The 12,374-nt window shown below is 44.4% G+C and overlaps 1 protein-coding gene across 1 annotated transcript in view; it reads right to left on the reverse strand.

The window, feature by feature from the left end:
- Slc41a2 (solute carrier family 41 member 2) overlaps nt 1-12,374 on the reverse strand; it is an 83,778-nt gene that overhangs the window by 26,435 nt on the left and 44,969 nt on the right. The window contains exons 7-8 of the mRNA XM_023718221.1: nt 11,184-11,331; nt 6,730-6,809 (exon numbers count right to left, since the gene is read on the reverse strand). Coding sequence (XP_023573989.1) covers nt 6,730-6,809; nt 11,184-11,331 — 228 coding nt within the window. The remainder of the gene's footprint in view (nt 1-6,729; nt 6,810-11,183; nt 11,332-12,374) is intronic.

The following is a 12,374-nucleotide window of genomic DNA, read 5'->3' on the forward strand; positions in this document are numbered from 1 at the left end:
CGTGTGAACACAATGTGCGTGCTCTGGCAGGCCTGAGACTACCTACTGTGGCTGTGGCTTCCCCTGGATCGGGTTTAAAAGAAAAACCTACTGGTGATCATGTGCAGCTCCCTTTGAAAACACACAAATTTGGTGGCTGAACTTTATAAAACTGCTTTTATATAACAGATTAGCATAAGAAAAGGACCTTCAAAGATAGCACCCCATCCTCCTCCCTGTCCTCTCACCTGCTGCACATGTGGTCCAGGGACCTAACTGGTAACAAGCACACCAAATGAAAAATGAAATTAATACAGACTTCAGAGACAGATACTAGGAAAACTTCTCCAGATAAAATGAGTAACATGTTAGAGTAAACAACGTAATTAGTGAAGGGACTAATTAAAGTCCAACCTCTCATGGTCTCATCATGATTGCTGGTTATAGTTTCAAACTACTGCAAAATGATTACCTTTGAGTAGTTTCCTTTGATGTCAAAAATGCTTCCTTGCTATCATAATATATACTGTTTCTATTAAGAGCTTATTATTAGCCTTTCTTTTAAATTACTGAAATTTTTTCAGAGACTAATTGGATTATTAGAGCTGGTGGAGAACATCTAAAGATAATCTCACATAAATTAAAAACATTAGTAAAAACAGCTTGTCAATATACTAATTGGTGACATTTCTGAGTACCCACAGAACCTAATTCTAGGTATCTTCTGCGAGCATAATCTCAGTTGATAATAACAACATTTGATACAAGAAATTATTAGCAAGTTCATCTAGGGACCATTTAAAATTCAAATTTATGTTTTGTTAAATTTAGAAATATGTTCCCAGTAAATGTTTAGCATGCACAGCACAGGATGTATGCTAAATCATGTCAAGAATTCTTCTGCACATATCCAAAGAAACCCAAAGTTAAAGTTCATGTTCTTAAAAAGCAGTTCTTACAATCCACCCTGATCCTAACCCAAATTTATTTTAGTTTCAAGAAATGCAAGGATGTTGGGAGACACATATTCCAGTTTTCCATAATTTTTCATAAGAAACATGCAGAGCTCCTCCCAGCAAAGATCCTTTCACATAAGTGGAAGCAGGGACACTCACCCCAGCCTGTCACTCGTGTCACCGTCTCCAGCACCCCTGCACACCCCTACCAAGGCAGGCGACTGGCCAGGTCCCTGGGTCTCCCTAGTGAGCATGCATGTGTGCGTAAGGGCACGTCTCCATAAACAGCCCACGAGCATCTCTCTACACACATCGCACACACGGGTCATACACCTCAGTGCACATGTAGTTTTCCTACTGCACAAATGGTACATCTGTCAGTTTAGTATCTCATGGGTGGGGATAGTCAGGGGACAATGTCTGAAATGCCCCCTTCACAGCATGATGATGCCAAAAGCAGTTTAAGTAGCACAGCCCTAGGTCAGAACCTCCCTGCGAGTGCACCGCAAATGCACCGCAGCTGTGTCCAGGGACCTTCTGCTCTCAGCCTGTCTGACACCTGGTGCGCCGTCCTGCCACGCTTAACTTCCTATGTCTGCTGTGGCATTAGAAAGGTTGAGAGGCTGGGGAGATAGTGCAGTGGTCTAAGAGCCTGCCTGGCAAGTGCAAGGACCTGGGTTTGATCCCAAGTACTGCATGCCGTGTCAGCGCTGTGTGGTGTCGGCCACTGAAACCAGGCATAGTGGTGCACGCCTGTAATCCCAGCAGGAGGGATTACTGGGAGACAGGTTCACTAGGAGCCCGAGCTGCGTAGCAAGACCCTGTACCAAATAAATGAATGAATGAATGAACGAATGAATGAATGTTGAGAAACGCTGCCTGGGGAAATCAGTCTACTCTCCTGGGACAACTGAGGCTGGAGCTGTGCTTTCACCGCAGCCTCCATTCCTGACCCTGCAGCCTGCGTTTCCTTTCCGCCCTACTCTCCCTGATCAGGTCTATCTGCCTTGCCCGGGCTACACTTCCCTCGCCGTCCAGCCTGGCTCCTGCTGTCGCCATCCCTGCCACCAGTCCTTCCTCTTCCTTCAGGTCTCGGCCTCCTTGCGTATGAACGCATGTCTATAGCTCGGATCCTAGGAACAGCTCCACAGTTGGACTTCTGGGCCCGGAGGAGTTCTACCTTAATTCTCTCCTTTTCATTGTCAAGCTCTTTATGAGAAACTGAAAAATGCTACTTCCAATATTTTAATAGTTTTATACTGAATAGATATAAAAATAGTATTATAAAGTATGTAGGCTATAAAAATTATATGACAAAAACTCTCACCCATGTACCCACCACCCTATTTAAGAGCTCAGCTGCCTGGGAGGCTCACAAGTTTGAGACGGGGGTGACTCAGCGTTATGGTTTGTGTCTCGATGTCCCCCTAAACCCTCATGCAGCCATGCGGCGGGCTTCTAGAGTGTGTGACTGACCCACGCTGGGCTCTGGGTGTGAGGGTACACCCGCCCTGGGCGGGGCCTGCATGCAACAGAAGGGAGGGCACGAGGCTTGCTCTCTGCTGATCCGCCCCTTTTGCTCTGGCTATTTTCCAAGGCAGTGAATGGCTGCCCTCTGCCATGTGCCACCCTGCCTTGCAGCCAGCTGAGTATGAACAGAAACCTCACAAACTTTTCCTTTCTTTTCTTTCCTTTCTCAATTTTGGGCATCAGGTATTTTGTCTCAGCAATCAGAGAAAAGATCTATGACACTCAAGAGACCTGTCTCAAAAAAAAAAAAAAAAAAAAAAAAGAGCCGGGGATGCAGCTCAGTGCGAGGCCCTGGGTTCCATCCCCCAAGCAAAGCAAAAGCAGCATGGCCTTTACATCGTGCCTCCGTGCCCTTCCCAGCCCCCTCGCCTCCTGGTCACAGCAAATGTCCTCAGCTGTGTTGAACTCTCTTGCTCTTAGGTTACCGCCACATTCTACGCATAGTCTTATACACTGTATCACCTAGTTTGACATGCGTTTGAGGTTTGTGCAACTGACATATCATATATTAAGTACTGGGAATCATCCCTGCACTCACGTAAAATGTCCCTCATTCCCCTTAACTGTGAATGTTCTCTGCTCAAATTATGCTTTCAGTGACTTAACCTGCTACTCAACTGAACGGAAGCCTCCAGCGACTTCCTAATGGCTGAATAAACGATCCCACTTGAGTCATCCGCCTTGCCACCCTAATAGCGCTTTCTTCTCACAATTGCTCTCCAGCTCGAGTCTTTCTTCTTCCTACGAAGCACCATCCTTTTAGTATCCGAAGCGCTCTATCCAAACATCCCCTCCTGTCCAAAAAGCACAGGAAGCAGACCCAATGGGAAGAAATGCGGACAAACCAGAATTAACCCAATCTCTCTAGCTACACAGGAGAAATTAAAGGAAGTAGTAAGTGCTGGCATCATGACAATTTCTATACAAATACAAGGAACCATTTTCAATTTCTGCTTCTTTAAATGCACCTCGTCGGTTCCTGCTAAGATACATATAATTTCTGTTTATGTTCTAAATTGTGTTATTTAACAAGATAATTTCCTCCAATTCAGTGACATACAGCTCGCAGCAAGACTAAATATATGCCCTAGCTCATGCATTTATTCATTCAGCAATTACCACACCTTAATGTGGTAGGCATTACTCAGAGTCACGCCAAAGGGAAACCGTCATTCAAAATGCACATTGTGATAAAACTGCTCAGACATACGACAAGCACAGAAGAGGCAGCTGCCTGCCACGCAGCGACTCTGTAGCAGCAGGGGCATTTGCACAGGGTCTGGGGCGAGGACCCGCGCTTGGTGCAAGGGAAGGACAAGGAGAGCGGTGAGGTCCAACACACACTATGGAAACGGGTGTGCTTGACAGGAGTGCCCAAGCGGCAGCAGGAAGGGGCTCTGAGTGGAGAGCGTGGGCTGGGGGCCGGGCAGCGGGGCCCAGAGTGTGGTGACGGAGGTCTGTACCTTATTCTCTAGGAAGCCAAAAGCTAACTGTCATCTTCATTTTAAATCTGTCTATGATACTGGGGATTGAACTCAGAGCCTTGCACACACTAGGCAAATGGTCTACCACTGAACTACATCCTCAGCTCTTTTCTATTTTAAAGCAAAGTCTTTCTAAATTGCCTAGGATGGCCTAGAACTGGAAATTCTTCTGCCTCAGCCTCTCCAGCAGCTGGGATTCCAGGCATGTGCCGCCATACCTGGTGCTGACTATTTTTAAGGAGGGGATGTGTTAGTTTTGTTAGGAAGATAACTCCTGACAGCAAATGAGTGTGACAGGTTAAAGTGGATGGCAGGAGGGGCAGGAAGGTCATTCAGGGAGAGCTACCCAGGAACAACAATGAATGAAAGCAGGGGAGAGACAGCCTTTGGGACGACTTCGGGCATTTCCTCGGGGCCTGTAAATGCGCGGCAGTGGCCCAGGTCTATAACCTTAGTGACCTGGGAGACGAAAGCAGGAGGATCACAACTTTGAGGCCGGTCTGGACAACTTAGCAGGGCACCTTCTTAAAATAAGAAGGGCTGAGGATGTAGCTCAGGGACAGAGCGCCCTCAGGGAATCCCAGAGCTGACAGAAGGAGAGTATAAAGGAGAGGAAGCGTGTGACTCTAGAGTGCCTTCCTTGGGTGCTACATGGATAATAAAATCATTAGCTGGCCTGGGAAACACGGAAAGAAGAGTGGGCTTCGAGGGAAACAACGAGTCCACTTGGGAGCTTTTAGGTCCTGCGTGAAAACATGCTGTTTCAAGTCTGGATCTGGAAGCGAGCATGTATGTGTGAAACCTAGAACTAAAGCGTTGATGTCACATTGCAAAGACAAAAAAACAAAACAGAAAAACAGATCCCAGACTGAGCAAAAGCACATCATCAGGTTGCCCAAGAGGCCCTGCCTCAGAGCTTCTGATTCAGGCCCGAGAGCCTGCAGCTGCAGCCAGATTCCAGGCGATATACTGCTCGTAGACAGCACCGCTCCCTGAAAGGTGCGGACCAAACGCAACGAGCAGGAAGGCAGTCCAGCACAGCAGGGGCACCCGAGGCAGGCGGTGGAAAGCCTCCTGGAAGGCAGGCGTGGGAAGGAAAAGGGGCTTCACGGCAGGGGTGAAGACGGGAAAGGGAGGGGGGCACTACACACTGCCGATCCGCAGAACAGACTGTGGTCTGAAAATAAACCCGACAAAGCAATCAGGAGGTCACTGGACAGCTTAGTGGAGCAGTGACAGGGTAAGAGGAAGGAGTGTAACAAAGTGAGAAAGTACAGGCGTGTTGGGAAAGTCTGTTAGAAAGAGGAAACAAGAGAACAGACGCTTGCAAAGGCAGAACACCCAGGAAAGGCGGCCTCGGGTGGAACACGTGGCACAAGTAGGCACACGGAGAAGATGGATCAAGTGAGTCCCACGCCTGGCATCCGGGCTCCAGGGGTCAGTCTGTCTCAGACAGCAGCATCAGCCCTGCTGAGGAGGCCAAAAGCGAAGCACAGAGGTGGAGGGGAAGGCAAGCGAGGTGCAAGAGGAGAGACCAGGCCCGCCACCTCCGGTTTCTCTGCAGCTTCGCCCTCAAGATGCCCTGAAGGGATGCTTCAGGGCGACGAAAAACATGTAGTAGCACACAGAAATCTGGACCCACACAAAGGAAAGAAGAGTGCTGGAAATGCAAATTTTCATGCGAAAATACAGAAGACACCATCTTCTGTAAAATAGTGTCTTACAGAATTAAGATTAAAATTTCCATTTTAATCTCCTTTTAAAAATAACTGTTTAAAAGACAATAACAATGTAAATATGGGGTTTATAGCAAAGCCAAAGGCATGATCAAAAGAACATGGAAGAAAGAGTAGTAATTCAACTCACATAAACCCTTAAACCCATATGTAAAATAGTATATTATTATTTGAAAGTGAACTGTGATAAAAATATATGATATAAACCCTACCAAGTATGGTCTGGGAGTCTGAGTAAAGCTTGGATCCAGAAATTCCAACAGCTAGCTAGAAGTTGCAGGAGAGGTTCCTCGAACGTGCACGCGTGACAAAGGTGTTAGGAAATCCAAGGGTCAACAAATCTGTTCCACCTGCTATTTATTGAATATTAACGGATGACACCTCACAAAACTAGAGAACTCCACTTTGGAGAATGCTAACAGTTCTGAGAGATACTGTAAGTATTAAACAATACTCTAATCACAGTATCACCACAGCTGTGCACTAATGAGCTATGTATTCATGTATCTAATATCACAGACAACTCTGTAGCTGTACATTGTGAGGGAAAAAAACCCTCATGTTTTGGGATTAAGCAGATCTGGGTTTAAGTCTCAGCTCATCACTTATCTGGATATGAACGCATGAACAAATTACTATCCTACTGTGAAGATTAAATGATACATAACTTGAAAATAAGAACTGTATGTTACATGCCACATTATGTATCTATCACACGATAGCAAATGATGAAGCCAGGGAGCTAGCTTGACAGTACAGCACCTGCCTGGCCGGCAGAAGGTCCTGAGTTTGATTTCCAGCACCAAAAACAAAACCAAAACAAAACTCTAGAAAGCAAATGATGAGGAAGATGACCCACAGGGGTCCTTTAAACAGTACACCCCAGTATACTGACAACGAAATATAGCTCTCAAAAGCTTCATCTTAGCTGCGCATGGTGGTGCATGCCTGTAATGGATGGGATGGAAAGACAGACTTCTTAAAACTGAGCTCTAGGACTACCGGTGCCTAAGAGTAAACAAAGACTTGATATCTAATTCTTACCATTAATAACTGGTGTGTAAACAACAATCCCAACCAAGTTGGGGTCAGATACGGTCGTGTCCAAAATAAGGCCCCCGATGCTGAAAAAAAAAAAGTTACATAATTTATGGAAAGGGAAAGCACTTGAAGTTGTTCAGTACATGCACACACCCCCACTTTGTAAACTAAAAGCTATACATGTTTTTAAAACAGAATCAAAAGAAAACTATTTAAAGTAAAAATCAATGTCAAGGTAAATGTTGGAAACAAAACATGACTTAGGTTACAGCTCCAAGGTCAGGACTCTGAACTATACCTTCTGTGAATAGCAGAAGCATGCGCTTTACATACATCAGGGTGTCTGGAAGATCCCCTAAGAAATCATTAGCTGTGCTTATTTCTAGGGAGTGAGACTGACAGGGAACTGAGGGTCACTTTATAGTCTGCTTATTAATTTTAAGCCGCTTAATCTATTAATCTTCTAATTTAAAAATTATAAAAAGTGATTTTTTTCATATTTTAAGTAATTAAGGCATGAAGTGGACATTGGCTTTGTGGGGTGGCTGTTGATCGTTTTCTGGGATCGGGTGTGGCTCTGTTGTGCGGCCTGGCCTAGAACTCCTTATGTAGCATGGGGTTACAGGCACGTACCACAATAGCTGGCAGAGGGATGATTTCTTTTTAAATTGTGTTAAAACTAGATAGAGTTAGGATGTGTTTTGTTATTGGTGAATTGAAGTAATCACTGCATCTGCTGCTGGGACGCACACCTGTAATCTTAGCGCTTGGGAGGTGGAAGCAACCTGGCTGCTTGGGGAGTCCCAGAGCATCTGGCCACAGAGCTGAGCCACAAAGCCAGCCTGAACTACACAGGGCAACTCTATCTCAAAAACCAAAACACTATAGAGTCCTTAGAAGTACTTAGGAATTTTTTTTCTTTTGCAGTACAGGGGATTGAACCCATGTCCTCAGGTATCTGAGATAAGCATTCTAGCACTTACCTGTACCCCAGCCTGAATTATTCAGTAATTTAAGCCTAATTTTGAAAATAATGTACTATTCCAAGACCAAACTACTTATGAGCCAAAGAACAAAATCTTCCTGCCAAAATGCACAGGTCATGTTATGGGTTTACAAACACTCATAAAAATACATTTTAACATTTTTTTAACCACATAATAAACCCCATTATAGAAAAAAATTATCAAATCAACTAAAAAGAAAATAAATACTAATTCTAGTTATATCAGTCAGGGCTCATATAGTTAGCATATTAAGATATGTCACATGCATACACCTGTATATACAGTACATACAGCTATATCTATATCCAGTGGTATCTTGATTCACAAATCATTTTTTATTTGCAATTTGGTTTTCAAACACAAGTACTTAGCAAATTTTGTTTTGCTTGCAAACTCCACATCAGGTAACAAACACAACCGTGGCCATCTTTCCCACAAATGCAAACACGGCCATCTTCTCTGAAATCACAGAGCAAATCAAGTTCACGAACCCCAGTACCACTGTATATAAAATCCATATATATGACTTCCAGATACTTTTATTACATATTTTACTTTATTATTTACTTGTTTCAAATGACGAAAACTGCCTATAATTATTCTGTACAACATGATGGTTTGAAACATGCATGCGTCATAGAAGAGCGACATCAAGCTAGTCACCACACGCATTACATGACGTAATTACCAGCAGCGTGAGGCGAAAACATGCAGAATGTACTCTCAGCGATTTGCGAGAATGTGATATATTCGTACCAATTTCAGCTGCATCATGTTGTGCAACAGACCTCTGGAGCTCACACCTATTTAATTACAATCGTGTATGCTTTCACCAACATCTCTCTAAACCCACGCCCACAAATCTTTTAATGTGTATCTTTAAAAGTAAAACTTGGATCAGGGTATGTAAGTCTTCTTTCTAGTAAATTTCATTTTTATCAAACCAACACGGCCATTATTGATAAAGTTCAGTATCCCTCCACATCTTTAGCTGTTTCCTCTGACAGCTACTTCTGCGACTCTAGGCGACACACTCGCACTGCCGTTTCTCCTCGGTCACTTAGCCCTGACCAGAGGACTCCGGCCTGGGGCGCCAGGGTCCCGCTGTGCTCCTGCCTCCACGCTGCAGGCCTCTCAGCCCTTCCTCCTGCCCGTGTGCTTATCTTACTTGGGCTGATTTTATGGTACCGCAGCTTAGCCACAGCGTATTCGATAGCCTCCCGTGGACCTTTCTCTTTGCCTCATATTTCTTGTCACCGCTGAGGTATCTATTGCTAATCCAGCCTCAAGTGTGTAATGCTAATGAGAGGCCTCCTTCTAGCAAACGTAGCCCACAGCCAATGCATCCACGGTTTGGCCTTTTCAGAGTCCCTCTTCCCTCGGGCACAGTGCTCCTGGCAGCTGGGCTGGCTTGTCCCCAGCCCTGGGCACAGCTGCCGCCCTGCCCTCCCTTGTCTCTCCTGCTAGTTCCTGGTCTGGGAACTCTCATAGGACTCCATTGCTGGAATCCTTCAAGAAAAAGCAATCTGTGTTACAGAAAAGAGCCACCTGCTGTACAGAATGGGATTCTTTACTCCCCTGTCATCCTCTGTCTTGATTGACTTCCTCCCTTTGACAGAATATACAGATTAGCTTTAAATGAAAGGCATGGGGAACTGCACTTGATGAGATCTTGCCTGCCTGAAAATGTTTCATCTTGTCTAGTACTATGACTGCATTTTATGTCCAAGATAATTTCATTCAGACTTTGAAGAAACCACTTTTGGTGCTGCTACCAGATGTCCTGCACACGTCACTGCCTGTTTTTCCTCGGGAGGCTTCTGTGGCTTCTGGAGTGCTCTCCCCCAGGTCCTTCAACCTGGGAACTACGGTTTCAGTCCTGGGGTACTGTCTTACATGGATTCTCTGATAACTTTCTCTGCTGCTCACAGGCCTCCTTCTTCGAGTTCTTTACCTTTATCGTCTGACTTTTCTACCTCTGCTATTCATTTGAACTTTCCAAAGCTGTTCTTCTTTTTCAAATCCTCATTGGACCACCCTGCTCTTACATTATGGGTGCTACAGTTTTCCTCATTTCTCTGAGGACACTGACTACAATAGTTTGCTGAGGTTTTTCAACCACACTCGTCCTCCCTCTGAGAGCCCTTTTTGCCCATCTTTCATACTGGAAACCAACCCCAAATGTCTGTAGAGCACTGGATGCCTACTCGGTGTACACAGGTGGACAGAGTTGGTTACCATTTGTCACCACACCAAAGAGCCACCAGGTGCGCTTGCCGTGCTCGAGCTGAAGGACCGAGTAATGTCAGCCTGGACAGTCTTTGCTTCTGCGCCACTTAGTTTCTGCAAAAGAACTGTCTGCCTGGGGGTATGAATCTCCTGCTAGGGCTCTATGTACACAGAAAGGGAAGTGGGGCCACGTTCTCACTGTCCACTGTACAGATTTCCAGTTCATCTTCGTATCGTTCAGATCCACATCCTCACCTACACAGATGTCCGTGTTAGCCTGTCCACAGGTACTTCTACGACGGCAGAAGGGGCACTCATGGGGTGCAGGTGGAGACTGGCTGCAGAAGCTGGGCACCCCCTTACTGAGGCTTATAGCCCATCTTCTCCATCCCAAGGCCCTTGATGGTCTGCCTCAAGGGCTCTGAGGTTCAGATCTGCTTGCCTCTGACAGCTGGTTAATCTCCCTTTTTTCCTGCTTGTGTACTGAGCAACCATCCACCTGATGCCTAGCTTTCTGTATTTTTTTCTCTCTCACATGCTGTCTTTTCTGTTCCTCTTCTGTCTTTATGATTTTGTAGTATTTTTATTTTTTAATAATCATTTTAGTAGTTTCAGGGAACACAAACACGTCTTAACTGACCATGTTGAACAAGAAATTCATACTTATTTCTAGGTTACCCTTGTCACCAAACGTACAATGAACACCTTATCCTGGCAAGACAAACGCTGCGGTGCTCTGTATTACAATTTATTTAGCCAACACCTGATAGCTAGATATTGACCTGTTCCATTTTAAAATTAAAAATCCAATACAACAAAGATTCTTACAACTATACCTTTTGCATACACATTTAATTAAATATAAAGTTTCTCAGTGTCCTAGATGGGGAACTAGTCAAATGGCATATATATCACCAACATCCTTTGATATTTACTTGAGCAATTTGCTATACAAATCAAGCCATGTTCTTATTAGGTTAACACTACACACATGCCACTGAATGTTGCTTATTTGTCTGGTAAGGCTTTGGTTGGAGAGAAATTTGAAACTGGTGGCCAATTCAAATTTCAGTACATCCACTAATTTTAGTAACTTCCCTTATTACCTGAGAGAATTATGAATTGGCAATATATAATGGTTAATTAAAAAAAAACCCAGGCAAGTTGCTCCACATGCACATTACCGACATGGCCCTAACACACGTGCACCCTGCTACTAACCTGCTTATGACCATAGCTGTTATGACAGGTTCCCAGCCTGAGTACAGCACTGTCCTTGTAGCTGGATGCTTGGCTGCTATGATAATCCAGATAGGAGTGAGAGCCAAGAAAAAGACTCCAACTAATGGAGAAATGTAGTAATAGGTCTCTAAAATTAAAAAAGGGGGGACAATATTTCAATCTGTTTTCCTCCAAGCAACAAATCTAAATTATCAACTGTAAAATTTTACTGGGTGATAAAACACTATCAAACATAATATCATGCCTTATATTCTTTATAAATTTCAAACAAATTAGCATGGTAAGTAGTTTTAAAATTAAATAATCTGGTTAAAAATACATTAATTCAACAGACATTTATTAAGAAATAGCTATGCGGCATACATGAGAACAGTAACAACAGAATAAGAACAAAGAGTACAGAGCTACCATTTAACAGCCTGCCAAGATTCTGCACTACTGCTCGGTGGTAAATGTCTTACCTGACCATAATGATTCATTCCCTCTCCATTCCTGTTATGCTTCTCTAGAGAGAGAGAGAAACACTCTCCCCATTGACTGTGGGCTTGGTCATTTGTCTTATTTATAGACATGATTTATGCCATCTCTAAACAAAATTTTAAATGTGCTCTCGCCAGCAGCCGTGTGTGTGTATCTGAACTGTGCAGACACACAGGCATGCCTGAGAGAAGGGTAAGCCATGAGATGAGCCCTCCTACAGGCGGGACAGGGATGGGGTAGAGGGACTCACAGGGCAGAATACTCCACAGGAAACTGTCAGCAGCATTTAAGAAGCGAACAAGCTACATTTGCAGGCTGCTCCACAATACTCAGGGAGGTGCAAGCTACAAAACTCCAAGTTTATAGAGGAACTCACTCCAGGTCTAACCCTGCAGAGAGGCCTCTCTGAACTCTGAGACAACTGAGTACAGACCTGGGAGACCCCACTGAGCAGGGCTCACCCTGGAATAATGTCTGCTTCCTGTCTGCCCCCATGTAACTGCAAAGCAGTTCCCATCAGCCCAAGCTAATAGACAAGTAGCTGCACACAAGGATAAAGCCCAACATTCTTAGAGAAAAAGCAACCCGATACCTGACTACACTATGCTTACCAGTGTCTAGCATCCAGCCAAACGCTGAGTTTAGAATATTTGGTCCAACTGAAAAAATTTATGACATTCTATTGTTTAG

Source organism: Octodon degus, unplaced genomic scaffold (assembly GCF_000260255.1).
Source record: "Octodon degus isolate 3935 unplaced genomic scaffold, OctDeg1.0 scaffold00004, whole genome shotgun sequence".
Lineage (NCBI taxonomy): Eukaryota > Metazoa > Chordata > Mammalia > Rodentia > Octodontidae > Octodon > Octodon degus.